The 22,568-nt window shown below is 40.9% G+C and overlaps 1 protein-coding gene across 1 annotated transcript in view; it reads left to right on the forward strand.

Moving 5' to 3' along the window:
- The window catches only part of BABAM2 (BRISC and BRCA1 A complex member 2), a 172,793-nt gene extending 154,433 nt beyond the window's left edge, over positions 1 to 18,360 (forward strand). Inside the window, exon 12 of the mRNA XM_084261848.1 lies at positions 17,435 to 18,360. Within this exon, the coding sequence (XP_084117974.1) occupies positions 17,435 to 17,498 (64 nt within the window). The 3' untranslated portion in view covers positions 17,499 to 18,360. The remainder of the gene's footprint in view (positions 1 to 17,434) is intronic.
- The last annotated feature ends 4,208 nt before the right edge of the window (positions 18,361 to 22,568 follow it).

Here is a 22,568-nt window from a genome sequence, read left to right on the forward strand (position 1 = left end):
GCACCACCGAGTTTGAAATACCATCACTCAAGAGATTTCCTCGTGCTCAGTTTTGGCAAGCCCTGCCTCTGTTTTCAGCAACTCAGCACAACCTGCTTATTCATGGGCAGAGCTGTCATAAGTTCATGCCAAAGGGACTTTGATTCTGTGCCCAGCCTTCTCCTGAGGTTGGTTTTGTTTTGTTTTTTTTTCTGAACGGGTGAGCCCATCCAATTCCTTCCATGCGAAGAGGACTAAACTTGAAAGTCTTGGTATCCTTGCTTATCTTCGCAGCTCCAGAGCAGAGGTTGGCATCTCTTTTGAAGTTAGGACTTAACCCTTTGCTGTAGCCTTGAGACAATCAGTAGTAATTATATAAGTAGAAGCAAAATTACTCCCCTAAAGTGTATGCATATAGAAGCAGATCGTACGCATTCACACTTAGGCACTTACCGGCTAAATCTAGAAGGCAAATTCTCAAATCAGAGTATCAGTTTAGCAGGATCTTGTTCACTCACAGAGAAAGAAAAAAAACTGCTCATGTTCTTGCTGAAGTAATTGGACCAGTTTCTGCCTGTCTGATAAAGTCCACGAAATCGAGTTTCTCCTTCTCTGTGCCCTCTTAAGCAGTTTTTAAAACCACCTGGCTCCTTTGAGGCCTGCTGATTTAGGTTCTTCCCTGAGAGATAGCATCTGGTAGTTGAAGGTTGCTATTGTCTTAGCCCAGGGTTTACCCTCTGGCTTGATTTAATTCTAAGGGACAAATCAAGTCCTGATTAAATAATGTGCTTCCAAATGCCTCCAGATTGCTTGTTTCTCAGCTAGGCACGAAATTTTTAACCTGTTCCTCCAGCTAGAAACAGGGAAACAAAAAATACTAAAATGGCTGCTGAGATGCCGCTTCCTCTCAGTTCACGCGTCAGGGTTTGCCTCTCTTAGGTCATTTATTTATATGTCTGTGGCCTCCTGCGTAAGCAGCTTCTACAAAAGATTTGGTCCTAAAATACAATAGCAAGCCTAAGAAAATACAGTAAATTATGGAAAGTTAGCAGCCTTGTTTGTGGTGTACGTGTGAAGTAAAACATCTCTGTGCGGTTTCCATGGGAAAGCTCTCTTCTTTTTTGCTTAAATAGGCATTCAAGTGTACATAAATGGAGTCTTTAAAGAACACGCAGACTCTAAGCCTGGGGTTTTATGAAGGAATACTGTAAATAAAGCTTGCTTGTTTGTACAGATTAAGTTCACTTCTTAGATGCACTCTGGCCCAATTTCTGTCCAACCCAGCACTGCTCTGTAGACTCAGGTTATACTTTGGGGAGAGCAAGTCAGGACTCAGTTTACTCTTTTATCCTACATAAATCCGCCTACTCATCATTAAAAATAGCAGGAGGGTGGAAAACTGGTATCACAATAAAAAGTTGTTCCGGAGGTTCGTATTCTCTTTCCCAAGGTGGCTGATAAAACTGGTTTCTGAATAACATTGCTGTCCCTGGCCATTCACCGGTTTGCTGAATGCGGTGTTAATTTTACATATCCCTCGGGGTTCTGTGAGGGTGAAAGCTTAAAAGGGCTCAAGTGCTCTCTATATTGGCTGCTGCTCTGCCATAAGGTCAAGTGCAGCTTAAGATTATATGAAGACACATCTTGTGTGAGCTACATATGTATCACCAGCGCTGCTGCAGCTGGGGTTTGTACTCAGCCCAAGCGTGCCCTCATCAGAGAAGTGTCGGGCTGGTGCACTGGGCTGTAGCGTTTTCAGCCTCATCGATACCTTCTCATTGGCTATCATCAAATTAGAACGTGTGTAGCACAGTTCTACTGTGCTAGTTGTTATTTGACTGAAGCGATTGCTTTAAGATTTTGTGTGCCTTGGTATGGAGAGGAACGGCATCTTTTGGTCTGATAAAAGGATATTTAACATTTTTAAAAGGGCACAATTGTTGTGTTGGTGTTCAGACAAATTCAGTTGTCACATGTCAAAGTATTGCTGTGGTATTCAGTAAATATTGATTGCCCTAATGATTATTATTTTGACATTAGCCAGTTTTTCAACTCATACATTTTTTATTATTAAGTCAAGAATTCTTTCACGTTTTAGGCAGAATATCTACTGCTACAGTTTGGGTTCTTTTAAAGTAACAGGCTTCTCAATTTCCTTGAAACTTTTGTTTTCCACCTATGCAACTTTGAATCTCACTACAATGTTTATGTGTAAACATTACATCTGTTTTATCATCTTTTCTCCTTGATGTAGGTATAATTAAGGTTATAAATCATTTGTTATTATTTGGTTTGTATTTCAGTGTGTTTTCCTGCTTGTTTGTAAAACTGGCAAATTGTATTTTCTTGTACTATGTTATTTCCGTGCAGTTTAAGCATCTTTACAGAGCAGATTTCTGAGGACTAACTTGTTTGCATTTCCATATACTCTCCTGGTAGCTTTTTTCATGACTGTCTTTGGCTCTGTTGCCCTTCATCTTAAAAAGAAATTTAGAAAAATGAGAGCAGGGGAGAGAAGAAGAAAATATAGGGATATCATCCTTCCCTAGGCGTGTGCGCATGTGCTTGAGTGCTTGCAAGGCTCAGAGGATTCTCTCTGAAGAAGAGCGTAGGTACAAACTAAGGGGTGAGATGCTGAGCTGGGGCACTTGTTTAACCCTTTGGTTTTCACTAGCCTCCCATCAGAAACTGAAGAAGAGCCATTTCCTTGCCTGAAATTGAGTAGGGCTGATGTTTTGTTGCCGCCAGTGGGCTCTTTTTCAGAGCACAAAAGGGCCAATGTGCTGTGACAGCCATAGCAAGAAGAGATGTGGCGACCCAGCCGTGTGAAGCTTACAGAGAAGTTAATTTGATTTTATAGTCCATTAAATCAAAACTCTTATTTTCTGTGGGAGTGTCAGCTGATCACAATTGTATGTGAAAAGTGGAAAGGGAAATGGAAAAAAACATGCTTGTTAAAATGCTTAATGATTATATTTGTCCTTGTAATGTGTTCTGCAGTTGATTTACTGGCAAACCTTAATAGCAAAATTATTTTGATTATAAAATAGAATAGAATAGATATAGTTTTTAATTTGAATATTCCCGGGATTGGGGGGGGTTTAGAGTTACTCCTCTGCACAAGCTACAGAATACAGTGCATACACATGATAGTCGCGCTTCTTGAGTCATATTTTTCATGTACTTTTCTTTAAATGTCTCCTTGGATAATTAAGTCTGACTCTTAAGTTATGGTATGTTAGTTTCTGACAGGTGCCTGCCAGGGATCTTCAGTGCTGTCATGCATTATGTGGATTTCAGCCAAAACAGAAGGGCCTGGGTATTTGTTTCTGGTCACTTCTCATTAAAGCTTTGACTGTGGGAAAAGAAAAACAACTATTTAAAGATGAGGGTTATAGATGCTATAGGAAGTGCACAGAAATAAAATCTGTCAGGCAACTAGTTTTTCTGTGTTTTTATATAGACATTATGTATATGTGTGAACTGTACATATGTGCATTTCAATATATAGTAAATATTCTTCCTGCAAAAAAAGGATTCTATCCTGTATTGACAGAAATGCACAGAGTAGACTGGAGGAGTTGGCTTGGTGGAAGAGGAATATAAAAGCACTTTTCCAAAAGACATGTTTTATCGGAATTAAAGGCTAGAATTTAATGTAGGTGGATCTTAGATAACCAGTATTAGGTGTTGCTCTGGAACACTGAACTGAACTGACTGATTTGGCTTCATTAGAGAACCCTATTGTACATTAATCAAAGCTGCCAGTTCTGTATTAGTGCAGGGAGTTGCAGTTACAAACCAACACCAAAAAATGTCCTCCCCTGCTTGAGAGAAAAGGGTGATTTTGGAAGGAGCGGAGGTTTAACAGTCTGGATAAGTACTGTTACTTGGTCAATTACAAGATAAATAGCTAAGTAAAAACAGCGGGTGAGCCAGGTGCTCTTGTCTTTTGGGTAACATTCAGAACTGCTCTCTGAACGGCGTTCACCTAGCCCAGTGCCACGTCTCTATCGACCGGCAGGAGCCGATGCCTGTGGAAGAGCGTGGCAGAGCATGTAGTGATGTTTGCCTGGCATGTGCTGCCATCTTCAAGGATTTCTGTATCCAGAATTGGTACGTTTCTGTACAATATGTATACCTAGCTTTTTTCCTGTTGGTCTGATTGCTTTCTGAACCCACACCGTAACATCACAAAATTCTGTGGGATGGGATTGCACAGATGATGTGTGGTGTGAAGAGCTGGATTTGTGCATTCCTACCCTCCCCTAGCTCCAGTTGTTACCCCCTAGCTCTTGTATGAAAGGAAGCAGCAAATAACTAATCCACTGGTCCCTTCCATAACCTTTATGATTTTATGAAACTCTTCATGTCTCTTCTGTCCCTCTTCTCCTCCTCTGCTTACTTCTTCCTTCTACAAAATCTTCCCGTATTTCTGATCATCATTGTCTCACTTCTTATCCCTTTACCATTTCTGTTGTGTTTTTCCTGAGGCAGGGAGCTGCATGCTACTCATGATACGTTCACCATGCGTTCATATGGTGACATAGTGGTGCTCTCTGGTTTACTTGTTGTTCCGTTTCCAAGAACATCTGATGTGTGCGACTGAAGGTTACGCTGACGTTTTATCACCAAGATCTCCTTACTGGCTGTTTTTCAGAGCCTGTGGGTTTTTTTATTGTGTAAAATTAAGTCTTTTTCCTCACATATTTCCCTTTCATGTCTGTCAATATTGACTTTTCTCCCAGTATGTTACTTCCCAGTCTCCCAGTGCTGTAAGAACCATCTGCAGTTCCTCATAATAGCGTATCATTTTTCCTTCCCTGACTAAATTGTTAGCAAACTTCTCCATCTTCTGATGCTTCATTTTACAGATCATGCAGGAATATGTTGAAAAGCACAGGTTAAACCGCCTATTTCTTTGCAGTTCTCAGGTGACTTCTGCCTAATAGTACTCATCATTCATTGCTATCTTCTTTTTTTCCTCTTGACTTGCTATTTATCCACTCACAGATCTTTTCTCCTGCTGCAGTAACTCAGTTTTTTAAAAGCCTTTGTATAACCTTCCCAAATTCCTGTAGGAAAGTCAAGCAGTGTGTGTCACTTGAGTCTTTCTTGTCCTCATGGTTTTGGTCCCTTAAGAAAAAGGTTTGCGAGGCCTAAGTTTGACTCCTACCCAATATATCATATTTAGTCAAGGTGACTAATTCTGGGCTTTTTATAAATGTATTGTTTCTTACAACACTCTCTGCTGATTTGCAAGGTACAGACAAGGAGACATAGTGGTCCACAGTTCCCTGTATTCTCCCAGACCTTTTTTTCATTGACATCACGTCTCTGGCACCAAGCTGTTTTAAGCAGGAGGTTACAATCTATTCAAGTGTTCAACTTTCTCACACTTGAGTCTCTGTAGAACTCAGGGTGTGAATATCATCCTGGCCTGCTGATTTGCTTGCGTGTGTTTTGTTGATTTCTTCATTACCTTTTTGGCCATTTTTTCTCTGTGAGTCAGATCTTTCGGTGCGCCCTGTGTAAAGCAGGGTTTTGGGATGGCAGCACCTCCATGTCTTCAGCACCTCCCTGGTAAACTTGGCTGCAAAACCTCTTCATTTATTCTTTGAGACTTGATTACTTTTGTGAACATTCTTTTTTACTTTTTTGTACTGTTTGACAAGATTTTATTTGGAAAGCCATAGCTAATTTGTTCCTCTGATTTTTGAGCTGCATTATTCTGTTTTTACATGTAAATGTTAAGAATGTGTTCCTGTCATTTCCCCATTTGGAGAGGTCTCTGACCTTTTGAGAATTTCCTCTTACTTATAGTACCAAACATATATTTTAAATAGCAAAGAGAAATAACTTCTTTAATATGTTTTATATAATCACAGATGTATGGCATCTCATCCCTTTCCTTCTGACTGGTTTGTCTTAATGAATATCCAAGGAGGTTTCTTTCATGTTTTGGTATGTTGCCTTCGGCCCCTGTTGATAAGCAATCTGGCAAAGCAAAGAGGATGGCATGATGAAATCAGTACTTTCACCTGGAAGCAAACTTTTGTTTTCAGGGATATGCTGGTTGTCAGACTCGTAATGGATGCATCTGAGGTGTAACCCTTCATTTCTTCCTCTGAAGTACAATTAAGGGATTCAGTAATTGCTTAAAGATCATTCAAATTCTATTATTACTTCTGTGATCTCCTTGTCTTTCCTTACAAGCCTAACTCCTGATCATGTTTTTGCCCAGGCTTTTCTGCTTTCTCCTACTTCATATATCATCCATACTTTCTTCCCTCCTTATTTCTCTTTTATACTTAGAAGAGGGTCCTAATTCCATCTCATCTGGCACCGACTTTCTCCTTCTTCAAATCTACTAATTAATTAGCTAAATAATTGTACTCCACAAGTAGAGTTCGGGTGAGCATTTATGTAGCCTAAATGGGAGGAAATAATAAGTGTCTTGAATAAGCAGTATCTCTTTAAGAAGTTAACCTTTACCTGGAGTGGAAAAATATGGCTCTGGCACTTCAGCAAATAGGAAAAATAGAACAGGTTTGTCACACCGTAGCTCATAGGACTGGAAATTTCCTGTGAATTAGCACTGTGTTTAAAAAGGCTGTACAAAGATTGAATCTTTCCGTGATGGCCTTGGAATATCCTTCTCATGATATTCCAAGGAAGTGGAGTGACCGTGCTGTGACAGAAATATTCCAGTGCCCCCTTCGCAGACACCCGCTGCCCCAGCGCTGAGTAATCCCCGGGGGAAAATGGAAGTTCATAAAGCAGAAGCAACATTTGCTATGATCTAAGACCACAAGCCTTCATCTGACTGAAGCGAGTCTATTTATGTACGTTGTGGAGAAGGTGAAGGAAGTGAAGTGTTTATCTCTTGAACTGGCAGGCAGAATGCATTGACAAAACCGTTTCAAAGCGAGCAGCTCGTGTGACACCTCGAGCCACTGCGCCTGTGCAGTACGCCTTTGAAAATTCCCAGATAGCCATTTTAGAAACCCATGAGAGAATAAATCACAGAATCTTGGTTTCCAGATGATTCAAAAACACTGCTTGGATAGTTCCTGCCTTCAGCCTGGCCTGGGTCTACAGGCAGTGATTGCGTCCGGTAGCTGTAACTTGTAGCTGTCACTGTCAGTAACGGTCCGTGTGTTTGGGAGCACGTATGTTCTTGGAACCAAAGCTATCATCTTCTGCAGAGTGATGACCCTACTTATGCTGCTGCTTTAAAATAAACATTAATTGCCAGCCTACATAATGCTCTACAGTTCTGGTTCCGCAGCAGTTCCCTAGAACTCCCATCCTTAATATCTTGCCTTTAGTCAGGTTGTTATATTTATGGTTGTTTCGTGATTTGAACAGATTGTCAAGATTCATTTTGCTTTATGGCAAGTTAGGCAGCAAATTTGTCTTCATTTTTCGTTTTTTTTCAGCAGAGCTATGTTGAATTTTTGACTTCATTTATAAAATCCATTGATATCCTAGGTTTTTGGAAAAGACACACAAATGTATAACGAAATAAAAAATAAGTTTTTATTTCTGTTTGCTTCATACTGATTAAAGCCACCTGTTATTTCTACAGTCAGCAAACCATTGAAAAAATATGTCTAAATATAGCCATCTCTTGTACCTTTCTGTGTGACTTGAAGCGAAAATGGTAATAACTTCAACTAGACCTTCTGGGGGGAAAAAGTCATTGTTGGTAAAATACAGAGACAGCTTTTGGACATGAGTGAATGTTAAGGTTTAAAACAAGTGTGTTTTCAGTACTACTCCAGTTTCCTGTTGGTAGTACGTTTTGTTTTGTGTGTAATTCTGGAGCTGATTTTCTGCCACATACTATTACAAACTGAGCTGAAGGCAACAGTATTTTTGCTGCCCACTGCGGACCTCCAGCTCTCTTGGTATTTGATTCCTGTCCTGTCCATCAGCCTGGCTGCACAGTTGGTGCTTTGTGTAGACTGGCAGGTAGAAACGGGCATAGGAAGTTTACTAACCTCCTTGTAGGTAAATCACAGCAAAAGGAGGTTAAAGAGAGAGGAATATTAGCAGAGGAAGAGAGATTATGTGATGAATTTATTTGGCACCCAGGAAGAAAAATTGCTGGCAGCGTAATGGCATTGTGCACCGACTCCTTTGTACATTTGTGTGTTTAGCCAGTTACAGTAGCAGTAATTTAAGAACTATTGTCTTGCTGTTGTATAAACACTTCAGATGTTTGCTTGGCATCACCGGCTTTGGAGATGTATAAAATGGAGAACTGTGTAGACATTGTGTTTCACATAAAAGCAAAATATTTGCTATAGATAAAGCTGCCTAGTAAGGAAATTATAAACCACATCCCAAGAGCATACCATCAAGAAGCTTAGTTTAGAAACATGCATACATGCCAAGTATCGTTATGTATATTTGAAGCAATAAAAGAAATCCTGGAAGGTACCTTTATCGTTCTGCTGCTGTGCTCGGGTAAGTTGTGGTGATGGTGGGATTCGAAGGGTAGCTTGGAAATGCTGCTGCCTCCCGAAGGCCTAACGGGCGCCATAATAGTCCTGATCTTCCTGAACTCCCCAGCCTCCGCTGCTTGGCGCCCGGCCATGCCGTGGGCCTGCCTGCTGCAGCCTGATGCCAGCGACGCAACCACAAGGTAGGAGCGCTGAGAACTATTTGTCACTTCACATCTCACAGCTGCAGAGGAAGATAATTTGTTTTAAGGATAATTTTTCTCCTAATAGAGGTGTTGCAAAATGTCTAGCGGAGAATTAGTCGCCTGTTATCCCGATATTACCCCGAAGCAGGAGGCTCAGTTGCTCTGCTTTGCCGGGAGTGCTCATTTATCTTTAGCCTGGTGAGGAACGCTGTGGAAGTGCCTGTGAATAAATAGACAACAGAGTTTGTCTGATGAAAATATTTTTAATGCATTATATATAGCAAAAATAACAAAGAGGTTTAAGTGTCTCACATATAAAAAACCTATGCCCCAAACGAGGGGCTTTCAGTAGGTTTCCACACTTCCGTGTTCCATCCTTGTTAAATCCAAGGCATAGAGATAGTGGGGATAACCACCTGTGAAGTACCTAATGAGGACCCATATGGACTATGACCTAAATACAAACCTACTACTGGAATTAATATAACAATTTATTCATTTAAGTTCCTTTTGTAAGTTCGTACTAATCACGTTGAATTAGGTATCTCCTGACAATTGGAATTATATAAAAAATAAAGGTTGGCGTGTTTGATATTGAGCTGTTATAAACAAACAGCAAATCCAAGAGAGCTTGGAGAGCTGTTGTTAGTATCTTCTACACAGGAGAGATGAATTATTGGGGGTACCACGAAGCAAACCAGCTGGCTGTGCCTATGTAGTCACGGGAGGACAAATCCTCTTGTCTGGCACCCAAAAGGGATTGTTGTAGGTGTTCGGTATTTTCAAAACAAGTTTTCATTGTGTCAAAACAAGTTGCAGCAGGAACACAAAAACACAAAGGCACGCTACATGCATACTCCATGCAGAAGTACTTTGTTCTTCAAAAAAGGGAATAATCAGGTGACGTTGATAAAGCCTGGAGAAGCTCTTTTATAATTCTAAGATGGCTGTGCTGTTGAAATAATTTATATAACAAGATTTTATTGCAAAGTGTCAGCATAATAACACTAGTCTGGGAGGAATAGGTCAAAGACCTCAAGAAGCCTCGGGCTGTCCTTTACTCTGACCTACGCCCTTCTTAGTTCCTGTTTTCACCTAATTTAATTGGAAGAGGGGAGAACATTGCTATTCTGGCTAATTTATGAAGATCAGTCATTTCTGGACTGGAATTTTTTCTGCCAGGATTCTGTGGATTGAAGAAACTTGTCGATGTCGTTCAGCAGATTCTTTAGGGTACAGGTGGAAAGAAATGGGATGGAAAATGATGCAAATTCTGGAGGTGCAAGTCCTCTAAAAGAAGTGAACAGCAGTTGGGGCAAATGCATGGAACTCTCAGCTGTACCTACTACAACTGAAAGTGGGGACAATTCAGTCCTCACCTCAGTCCTGGGGTAAATAAGCATTTGCAGAATATTCAAGCATAAACTTTCTGATAGAATTACTGGACAATGCAGACAACAGAGGACTGCTCAGGTGAAGGGTGTCATAGCTACAGACCTGACTCCAGAAGACTTGGAAGAGTTAGGTGGAACTCTTCAGAGATCCTACAGGAGTGCCTGGCCCAGTCAGGTTAGCTTGAAAAGGTTGAGGAAAAGTACCCCACCCTTACCTCTATGCTTTGCCTAGACTAGGAGAAAAGGGATGTATTACACTAGCTACTATGATTTGAATGCACTAAGATTTTTCTGTAATTAGAAGCTGGTGTTTTTAGAATTAATCCATAATCACAGTAGATCCCAAATTTCACAAGAGTGATTACAATCTTGAAATAATGGGTAGTATTTAAGAGTAAAGTTTGCTCTCAAAGCAGGTAGTAGGAAAAATCCGAGTACAATAACCTGAGCCCATATTCTGACAAGAAGGAACACAATACATGTGCTTGATACAATGGGAAAATGTAATGACAGCCTGTGTGTCTCTGTGAAAAGATCGAGATTTCCACTCAAGGGCTTTCATTTGCCAGTAAAGAATGTGCAAGGGCAGAATACGCTGTGCTGGTAGTAGACATGTTGCTGTATAGCTAAGTCTGTACTTGATGTGGACCATCAGGATTACTTTGTCCCCTTGATTTCCATCTCTTGATGGAAAAGGCACTGGAAACTCCCACGACTTGAGCTGAAACACGTAAAATATGAGTTTGAATAGGACTGGCATGGCAAGTTTGAGATCAGTGTGCTGAAAAGCTTGGCACTCTTGAACCAGGGAGTTTAAGGGCAGTCTATTTTGTGTATGACTTTGGAAGATGATTCACCACCCCGTGATGAATGTCCTTGTCCCAAGACACATGAAGCAGAAATCTCATTGGTACAGCATCTTGTACACTTTTTTATCCTCCTGGAGCTTGATTCTCTATGTTCTGCTCCAAATTTCACACAGGAAGATTTTTAAGAGAAATAGAAACACCTAGGCAGCTCTTCTACCTTTATTACCCAGTGAGCGGTAACTAGAACGAACGCCATTGTACAGTTGGCTATTGCACCATTCAGGCTAAAGCAATGGCAGTGAACAAGTGTGTTACACTTTCAGAATGCTTTCCCCATAAATGTATGTGAAGTGTTTGATGTGAGTCTTGGCAGATTTTTCAGCACAAGTATCTGGAGACGGAAGGTATTCTCAAATAAATGGTCAGTACAGCTTTTCTACCAACTACATTGTAAAACCAGCACTAAATTATACTGGAAAAAACGTTACAATTAGAATGAAATTTCACAAAAGCATGCGAATTCTGAGTCAAGTATGTTTTAAGCACTGCAAACCCACACCCGAGGATTTAGACATGTATGGGCTTCTGAAGACCTTGTACCCCAGTCAGTGTATTATATCACTGAAAACATGTAAACAACGAGTGATCCAATTCTACCTTCTTTTAGATACTTACCATTTGCAATAGCAAGACTTTCTTTCCACTGGATAATAAGGTGAAGGAAAGATAAGTGCTTTACTCTCAGTAGATGTCCTTGAGCGTAGCACCTGAAATTCAATGTACTGTATCAAGTGTATACAGTGGTTAACTACAACGAAATGTGTTGTTTTCTAGAGTGCTGAAGAAAAATTTCCATAGAAACCCCATAACTTGCTACCTTGAACTTGGAAAATGACCATTTGAGGGAACAAAAACAAATAGACAAAAAGCAAGAGACTCTTACAGTAAGACACTCAACAAAGAGTTAGACATGTGCCTGTATGCGTACGAAGATTGGCACTCGCTCTAAGCTGAAAAGAAAGCAACTCTTTAAACACTGTTTAAGCTAAGATCTAAACCATTGCGAGAGGGACGCTCGGCCATTGTACTGAACAGCCACGGAAAGAATATCTGTCGACTTTGTACGAACCAGTTTTTTCTATACTTAAAGGAGCATTGGCTGCGGTTCTTCTGAGCTTGGTGTAAGGTCAGTGTGACACAGACCCGCTGAGAACATGGTAGAGTAAAGCAAGAGAAAGAAGGAACTCTGTGTTTCCCAGAAAAGAGAAAGCTTTGATCAAAAACCTATTTCTCCCATATGACGCAACCTAGAAAAACCATAGATAAGTTAGCTTTCTGCATCTTTAGTGTAATTCCACAGGTACCCAAATTACTGAAATCATTTTAACAAAAGTTCTCTAGAGCTGAAAAGCGTATCCAGTGGATGTAAAAATAATAACTTTAAACCACTTCTGAGATACTTGAAAGTAGCGTGTGGCGAAGTGTCTGTAACAAAAAAAAAAGAGAGATTTTTATGTGAATTCCTGTGGTGTAGCACAGATCAAAGCTATCAAGGGTGTAAATTTCTGGGAATAGGTTTGTGTGTATAGAATATGAGAAATGAATCTTTTTTCTAAAGTTCATGTTTACATTCACAGCGTCTCTGTGCCTCTGTGCATTATGCTGGAGTGTTTCTCTCAATTTAAAACCTTTCTAAAAGGAATAGTGTTCCATGTGAAAGAGGCCCTTACCATCCGCCCCGTACCGGAGTGTTTGTTCCTCAGAAAATTTTGTATTTCTTTTAAAAGTGTTTCATGTTATCCATTATGACATAATACGTCCGTGTCATGGTCCTATCTGTGTGGAAACATGTAGGCTTTGACCTCAATGCCAGTTGGTTGTTAGATGAAACTTACTCAGACAGTAATTGGTGCTTGTTCTCTTCATTCGTCCTTACTGGTAATCTCTGCAGTGGAGAAAAAAGTCAGAATTTCCGTTTCACAGTAAATTCACGTATTTTAACATAGGGCTTTGTCCCAAACTTAAGATGAAAGGGAAAATTTCTGAAAAACATTTTGCTTGAAGCGTCTGAAAAGGAAATGCAGTTATGTGATGCTGTAATGCATCTCTTAGCAGTAGCACAATGCTCCCGGAAGAGGACATTTTTCTGTCATTTATCCCATTTATCCCGTCACTCTTCATGGGCTGGGTCCCCTGAAGAGACTACTTCTGCTATTGTGTTTATGACTCCTGTGATGCACCAGGGTCTTGTCTGTGTGACTAGATGCATCATCTCTGAGATGTTGAACTGTAGAGAAGGAGGTTAATATCAAACTAATGGTTGAGGCTCAGTTCTACAAACCAGAACATCTCTTCTTAGATCAAGCCAAACCAAAGTACCTCATTCTTTTCCTTTTTTTCCTGGTGAAAATTCAGTAACGTTTCCTCAGAAATGCACAGAACTGGGTAAAAATGTAATTTTCCATTGAAAAAGTTACATGATTTTAAAATATTAATAATTCCAGCAAGCTGTAATAATGAGTAGTGTCTTTGTTCTGTGTTCTACTCCTTTACATATAGACAAAATAAGCCTTGTTACTTTTATACACTAACAGTTGCCATTCCCTCCCTACATGCAGTGTTCATTAATACCACAGCAGTTCAACCTCCCCTTTTCTTCTTCCCCATCTTGCCTCTTCAGTCTGCGTGCTGTAGCTGATACAGTTCTAACAAGTAATTCTGTATCTCTTTGCAGGGTCTTTTTCATTTCGGTTTGGGGTGGGAAAGGTTAATTTGGGTTTTGTGTCTGATGAACTGTAATTATCCAATTTTTTTTTTTCCAAATTGTCTTTAATCTCAGATAATTCTTCTCAGGAGGCGGGCAGAAATGAGGAACAAATCCTGGGTAAACATGTGGTACTACATTTGCTTTAGTCTGGCCAAGACCACAAACAATAAGGGCAAAGTTGAGCATTTTCTTAAAAATATGGAAAGAAAAAAGCAGGCATTTACAAATTCTGAAGTACTAATGGAATTTTTGTAGTGTGTGGAACATCTCCAAGAGATTCATAAAAAACTACCAGTGAAATAACATCCTCTTTGAAACCGTACATCTGATCAGAATGGAAGGAGGTGTCAGATTTAGTTTTGCAGCAAAGAATACAAGCTCTGCTGCGGGAATTTGTGAAAAGAAAGATGCTGGGCTAGATAAAGATGGTGTGGGAGGGTGCCTGTGGTATCAGAAGCATTCATTCTGGAATTTACCTGACAGAAAAGTCATTGAAATACAGTGCAGTAAGCGTGGGTTTAATACAAAGCAGAGAGATGCTGTAAAGGAGGTGTTCCAGAAAAGAAGTAAAACGTAAGAAAATAATTCTGCTTATATCCCATTTAATGACTAAGATTTTTTTCAATTTAGGAAGAGGGAAGTTTGAAGTAGTATTTATCAAGTCAGTAAGGAGAGCATGTGCATGGAAGAGAGTCTGCAGAGAAGCTATCAAAGGGGAAGGAAGAAGCTACTTAAAATAAGCAGGCAGAGGAAATGTAATTAACTGTTAGGACAGATAATGCAAGGAGGAATAAAAGGATGATAGATCCTGGCATTGACGGTGCGCAGGTGATATTCCTTGAGCTGCCCAACTGACGTAGAGCAGACCAGCACATACATAGGGTACGATCTCAGAGGTGCTTTATAAGAACACAAATACAGAAATGGCATTCAGCTGCTAGATCAGACCTTCTCAGCGGGTCTGTGGATGCGCACGTGGCAGGGTGAACAGTCGCTTCTGTGGGCACGATTACGAGAGCTGCTCTTCTGAACTTTGATTCACACAGAATCACAAGGTTGGAAAAGACCTTTAAGATCATCAAGTCCAACTCTTCCTGTCCTATGCTAAACCATATCCCTAAGTACCTCATCTACCCTTTTTTAAAACAACATTTAGGGAAGGTGACTCAACCCCCTCCCTGGGCAGCCTGTTCCAGGACCCGACAACTCTTTCAGTAAAAAATTGTTTTCTGATATCTAATCTGAACCTGCCCTGGCACAGCTTTGTCCTATCTCCTGTCACCTGGCTGAAGAGACCATCACCCACCTCTCTACAACCTCCCTTCAGGTAGTTGTAGGTGGTGATAAGGTCTCCCCTCACCCTTCTCTTCTCCAGGCTAAACATCCCCAGCTCCATCAGGCGGTCCTCATATGATTTGCCCTCCAGCCCCTTCACCAGACTGGTTGCCCTTCTCTGGACTTGCTCGAGGACCTCAATGCCCTTCTTATGGTGAGGAGCCCAGAACTGGACACAGTACTCGATGTGTGGCCTCACCAGTGCCAAGTACAGGGGCACAATTACTTCCCTAGACTTACTGGCCACACTATTTTTGATACAAGCCAGGATGCCATTGGCTTTCCTGGCCACCTGGGCACACTGCTGGCTCATATTCAGCCTGCAGTCACCGAACACCCCCAGGTTCTTCTCTTCCTGACAGCTCTCCAGCCAGTCTCCCCCAAGCCTGTAGCTCTGCATGGGGTTGTTATGTCCCATGTGCAGCACTCTACACTTGGCCTTGTTAAACTTCATCCCATTGGTCTCAGCCCATCGGTCCAGTCTGCTCAGATCCCTCTGAAGAGCCTCCCTACCCTCAGGCAGATCAACACTTCCTCCCAGTTTAGTGTCATCTGCAAACTTACTGAGGGAGCCTTCAATCCCTTCATCGAGGTCATTGATAAAGATGTTGAACAAGACTGGACCCAGGACTGAGCCCTGGGGGACGCCACTCGTGACCAGCCTCCAGCTGGATTTTGTTTCCCTTTGGGCCCATCTATCCAGTTTTTAACCCAGCTGAGGGTACACCTGTCCAGGCCAGTGGCAGCCAGTTTCTCAGTCAGAATGCTGTGAGAAACCGTGTCAAAGGCTTTACTGAAGTCCAGGTAGACCACATCCACAGCCTTCCCCTCGTCCATTAAGCAGGTCACCTTGTCACAGAAGGCGATCAGGTTAGTTAGATTTGATAAAGTGTATCCTGTACAAACACACCACAATCTGTGTATACAATGCAACGTGTGTGCTGGTTGTCCTTTTTGATTTCTGGGCCCAGTTCCTCAGTCCACAAATGCTTTTACTTTCTGTTGCTCTTGTAACCTTTGGACAGCGTCTCATGTGTGTTTACAGCTTCTCTGCGAAAGCTGACTGCGGCTATCTGCTAATTAATTAGCTAGGCACAACTTCACAAAGAGAGGGCTGCATTCCCTTTTGGGATCTTGCAACCTTTGCAGATGTGGGGAGGAGGAGTGATTGGTGTTCAGTGATTGCCACAGCCTCTACCCAAATTAAGAAACGCGTACGATGACTGTGAAGGTGATCAGTGTATGTTTGCTTCAGGATGTACAGCAGCAGAGATACCAGTAACATAATTAATATGATAGCAGCTATTCTCACTTTAGTTTTTTTCTTTCTTTTTGTTTTTGTGGGTTTTTTGGGTTGGTTTTGTTGTTGTTGTTGGATGGATGTTGGTTGGGTGTTTTTTGGGGGGTTAGGTTGGTAGGGAGAACAGGAGGTTCTCCTTCCTTAGAAATTTATAAAGACCAGCGATATGAACAGAAAACACAATGTTTAAAAAGAAAATAGAAAGTGAAAGTTTGATGTAGAAAGTAATAGGCAGAAACCAAAGGCAGAATGATGAAGCAGCCTCTAATATAACTTGCAAATAAAGGTTATAATTGGGACACATAAAACATGTTTAGCACACGGTTGAGTATTTCAGCGCAATAAAGTCAAAGGTACAGTTCAAACTCAATTTTGGTTATTTAGGATAAGCTCGTTTTACAATTTATGAGTCAATTCTTTGTAAGGAAGGTAGACTCAGATCCAAAATATACAAAGCACATCTTAATTTATAGAATAATGTTCTGACTAATAAAAGGAATTACAGTTCATCCAAAGCATTAGTATTTGTTCACTATGTCTTATGTAAACTACTGCCATCAACAGTGCCTGTATCATTTCAAGGTTTCTATAAGGAAGCAGATAAAGAGCTTATCTCCTGCATGTATTCTGACTTCTCTTCATGATTTTTCTGCTCCATTTACTTGTTCATCTTTGGGCCTTTAGTACCATTTGTGAAGCTTCCTTCAGCATAGAGGGGGGAAGGAAAAAACCTTTTTATCCAAGCAACATGGTGAATATCAACTGCATCAAAAAGTCCCGATTACAAGATGCTGCAGGCAGATAGCCACACTTGTGGCTCACCTGAAACGTTTCTCACTTCTACAGCCACTCAAAGGTTTATTTTCCAGCGTGTGATGCAATTTATCTCTGGAGCTTTGCAGTGGATAAAATACAGATGATCCAGCAGGCTCTTCTGACAGTGTCAGGTTATTGGTGTGGACCACATTAAGAGGTTAAAGGTGAGGACAATGAAGAAGGCAGCACTGCTGGGTCTGGAAAGCTGAAGTCTCTGAATCTGATGTGTACTAAACTGTGGGAGAAAATTTTTAAGATCTAATAATGCAATGAGCATCGGAACATTATGACTCTGTGTTAAAACCTCGACTGCGTACTTGCACACACCATGTTCTGAGACTGGTCGTTCCTAACCATGCCTGTTCTTTTTCTCACCAGGGCATACTTCAAAACGTTTGTCCCTCAGTTCCAGGAGGCAGCATTTGCTAATGGGAAGCTCTAGGCAGCCTCAGAGATACTACTGGACAGATCCTTCAGTGCACGCATGTCCTGTCAGCCAAGAAGAAGAATGCCTGGAAATGGATTGGACTGTCTCAATTGGTGCTTTCTTGCCTGGTTCTGGTAGCTTCAGTTTTGTCAGATTTCTGAAACAAAGACCTCATTAGCATGCTTAAACCCGAGTATTTTATATTCATCCTCTGTTTGCCTCTGCCACCACCGTTCCTTATATATATATGCATATATATATATATCTCTACTGGATTAAATTTAAAAGAGTGTGTTTTGATGTGGTAACATTTTCTTGTGCCAGCAATGTCCTGTATGTTCTGTCTTGTTTCCTTGTCTTCAGATGGTGTAAATTGCATTATTTTTTTCCTCCCCACAGAAATGCTATGTAATTTGTGTTTTGAGTTAACATTTGCAGCTTACCTGAAGAAAATACAAAACTGCTGTAGGTACCAGGAATGCCTCATGGACTGTAAAGTGCCATAATCTGCCTTGGAGGTTGTCTCACTGTGGTTGTTACTCTCACAGGTATGGATGCGAGTTGCACAGGTCAATTCTCAGTGCCTTTCCAGTTGGTCTGATATTAGTGTGGCAGGGTGTTGGAGGGGTGTTTTTTCTGTTTCAGTTGCAAGCTCATCTTACATGCAATGCTGTGCTTTTATGCTTTGTTGGGTTTTTTTCTTTTCCAGTTGTACAATTTTAGTGTTTTTCTAATGAACTCCCTTGGCCATTCTGAAAAAGTTCTACTTTTCTAGTACCAGTGCACAAGGAACTACCTCTGTAAATCGGTATAACAAAATAAAGCCTTCACAGACCTGTAATTTTTAAGTAAAATAAATACTGCTAAGAAGTAAACTTTGAACAAATGAATGAATGATGTCTTGGGAAGTAACTAGTGGAATAGTGGAAGGATATAGGTATTTAGCTTAATGCTGAAGTTTGACATGTCTTCTCAGAAAAAGCTTAAGTGTATGTAAGTGGAAACATTACCTCCCCTAATTCTGGAATGCCAAAGGTAAAATTCCCCCCCTCTCCATGCTTGCTTTCACGCTTGTGTCAGGGGCACCAGTTGGGGCCAACTGTCACAATGTCACTTCCCAAATTATTTTTGTAAATAGACCAGGGTACTTTCCAGCAAGGAATAAAATTAACAGTGTATGTTGCTTATAAATGGCACATGGAAAATGTGCCCTACTTCTGCTAAATATAAGGAACTGAATGAATCGTATGCAGATGATACAGTGGGGCTGGAAAACATTTGATTTGAAATTATTCACTGTAGCACCACTATCTGCTTATGCAATGAAATCTCATAAAGATAATTGATTGGCAGCATTCTCCTACCCTTCTAAGATTTGTTATTTTACATTAAAAATAGTGCTTTCCAGGGGAATGGCCACCTAGGAAATGTCGATGGGTTTTGAGCAGTGAAGCTTAATAATTAAGAATTATGCAAATTATTTGCCTCTAGAAACTGCAGGTATTTTTAGCTACTTTATAGGAAAAATTTTAGGTTATGTTTAATAGTGAAGTTCTTGGCTGGAAATGAAGCTGCAAACAAATCAGAAGCCTTATGGCAGATCTGCAGAGGAGGCGACATACTCTGTCCTGTGACCCAGCCCCTTGTGACTTGGGCTGCATTATCTGAGGGCTGTAAACAGCTCCAAAGGTCTGAGCCAGAATTCCCTCAGTGGGGGCTTTGCATTGGGCTTTTGCATGCTAACCAAGACCTCAGAGCAGGTGTGGAGGGTAATGGCTTTTATATGAATAGCAAAGCTGTAACTGAACAACCTTAAATGACTTGAAAAGCCCGTGTTGTTCAGTATACTGGGATGATCTTGCATCTCCATGTCTTCAGGTGAATTTGAAGCCACGCACGCATGTTCAGGAAGAAACTAATGCTTGTGAGTGGGGCGGGAGGAGGAGGAAGATGGCTAATGAAAAACATTTGTTCTCATAGTGTTCAAAACCTGATAGCAACAATCTCCTCCTAAAGTTAAAAACCAAACCACTCAAGCTGCACCAGTAGATTCCTGGCATCTTACGTTTTATAACCTCGTGTTTGATTCAGTGTTGTAGCAATCACCCCGCGAACAGTGTTTGCTTTGTAGACCTGATCGTTGAAGTGGCACCAGTGTTTATCTTTTCAGAAGTTACCATGATTCACAGGCTAACAATTGCAAAACGTGTCACAGAGGTGTCTGTTCTTCACAATTAATACACGTTTTCAGCCAAAAATACAGCCTTCACCTCAGTCATAGCAATTTTGGACAATTTTGGACAAAGGACTGCTTTATTATTAAGACGTAAGAGTTTTAGAAACCATTTAAGAAAAGACTTTAAGGATACAAAAAGCCTAAACCAGCAATTCCCTACGTTGAATTCAGTAGTTTTGCCAACTTTTGACTAGCATATATGGAAATGAACCCGTGGTTTCAGTCTCCAGTCTAACTGGTAGTATTTGGGGGGAAAAAGGAAGAAGGTAGTAAAGCTGAGCACCTGAATTGTTTGTGTTGAAGATAGCCTGCAAGCCTATGGATTTTTAGATTAGAAAGGCATTTTTTCTTATGCTTAATGAGTGTGTTCTTTATTTCGAAGCCACTGTGCACTCTTTGACCCACACAGCATTTTATGGAACCCTCCCAATAAACTGGGTGTGTTTACACTACAACTGGGGTATTGGAAGGAAAGATGTGGAAATAAGTGAAATCTTCTCTCCAGAAGGAGGATTACCACATAAATACTGCATTGAAAAAGAGAGTTAGTTTGAATAATTTTCTATTGAATTAGGTGTTTGTTGAAGGCATTTAAGTTAGCCCAAGAGTTGTAATCTAACAAGTTGGAGCTATTTCTGTTATCTCTAGTTTTCTGATAATACCCACTGTGGCCAGTGTAACAGCAGTGAGACTTTCCGTGCTTTCTTTCCGATGCTGTGCTGCATGTGCAGTCAAAATGAGCAGTCAGACCTCAGCTAGTTTCTTTGCTTTATGAGAGCCACAAAACAGGGGAGGAAAAACAGCAATGCTGCAAACATACTGAAAAGCCTAAATTCTACCCTGTCATACTTTTAATTGAAGGAATGCAGTAAAGCTCTAGTTACAAAGCCTCATTAATGCACAATTTTCCAAAGGTCCTTAAAGTGCAAATTTGCAGTCCAGCCTTTATTCATCTGCATACGTAATCCACAGTGCTGGAAGTAACACCAAATCTTTTCGGGTTCAAAGTTAGACTTTCTGTCAGCTTGCTGGAAAAACTGGTCAAACAGCTGGAGCAATAAATAATGGTTGAGTCTATCATATATAGCTTGGCCTGCATCGATCTCTCTGTTGTGCTAGACATTGCTTTGCTGATCAGCACATTTCATTTGCTGCGTCAGCAGTGTTATTGGTATCGTCGGTGTCCTTGAACATCCTCCCATTCATATATAGAGTAGACTTGAGTCAGATTTTGAGAAGAAATCACTGCTAGAATTAGCACGGATCTCCTACGCATTGTTAGGCCCTCCCTAGGCATGTTTCTCTCTGTTTCCTTTCTCTCATCCTGTCTGGCGCTTGCGGCAATAAGCATCTTTGGTGAATCAGTCAGGAGATGAGATCTAGCAGTGAAGTTGCAGTACCTTGAGTCTTACTTGGGGTGGTTTTACACAGAGGCTTCGTACCCAGGAAACAGGGGCATAATCTGAGTAATCTCCCATCGAGCAATGCCCCCTAAGACAAGGCTGTGGGTTTAGCAGAGGTCAAAAACCTGTTTAAGTAGTGAGTAGGGTCTGCTACTTAGACATCCTTCTGCATCAGTACCCTTAACAACCAGAGCAGCAGTGGGTGGTAGAAACCCACAGCAGCGTATGAAGACCACCCCTTGCAGGTCTGAAACACATTGCTAACATGTCCTCTGCGCAACAGCAGTACATGGCAATGGAGGGGTAGGTCCTCCCTCAGTAGGGAAGGGGAGTTTCTCACCTTTCCAGCTTTGTGAGAAAAGCGTGCTGCAGGGAGGTAACACGCTTTGGACATGGCTTCTGACCACGGTTGTTAATTACAGGGTGCTGTCCCTGCCCTGTGAAGCAAGCAAAGTCTGTGACCAAACTGACTGCCAGTGAAGGCTCTTCCCTTGAATTGCTTACTTCTCTGTAATTGATGTATTGTAACGCTCATTAAACCAAAAGGTTACACTTACTTCTAAAAGGTTACTGAAAATCCCTTAAGTCATCTCCTTTGCAGTTTTTATTTTCAGGTGTCTCTAATGTTCTGGGACTATTTTGTTTCATCCTTACTAGTTATTGCTATTTTTAGCAAGTTTGAAGTCTATGTTTTAACAAGGTACCAAGGTGTGTGCCGGCATCTTACGAGCCTACACTAAATATAGAATTATTTGCTGTAAAAATAATCATTAGAAACTGGGTTTGTATCTATTAAGGCAAACATTGTGTTCTCCACAACTGAGTAAGTCTGAGGGAAGACTGTTGTTTCCCAGAACAGAGAGGATAATGATGTCGATGGCATTTTTTGCACCAAATCTTGGTTTAATTTGCATCTTAGCATCAGCAGGGGGAAAGTGTATTCTCCTTTGCTGAAGGAAGTCTGCACCTAAATGAATCATTGATCAGGCTGTATCTTCTCCTGTTTGTACTTTGAAACAATACAGTTTTGTCCCCATGGGAAGAGCCAGTAAAAGGCTGAACAATGGACATGGCCACTACAGGTTTCTCTCATTTTTCCTCATTTTATTTTACTGATTCTGTAGGTTCAGAAGAATACATTCAGACTGCACTGAAGGAAGGTAAACAAAATAAATTATCAGAAACGTGCAAGTAATTGTAGCTATGACAGAAAGAAGGGCGAGCAGCCTCATATTCTACAAGAACTCAAGGCTTCTGCCATATATTTAAAAGCACATGGCTTGAGAAAGCCATGGCAAGCAGGTGGTTCTAGTGCTGCTTTTCCTGTTCTGTTCCCTGCCTTACGTTTAAAAGCTCAGTTCTTGGTTCCAAGGCACTGCACAAACACCATTTTGTTAAAATGGTGGTTACCAAGCAAAAAGGCAGGGGGAAAACAGGGATCAGCTG

Source organism: Gallinula chloropus, assembly GCF_964237585.1.
Source record: "Gallinula chloropus genome assembly, chromosome: 3".
NCBI classification, from domain to species: domain Eukaryota; kingdom Metazoa; phylum Chordata; class Aves; order Gruiformes; family Rallidae; genus Gallinula; species Gallinula chloropus.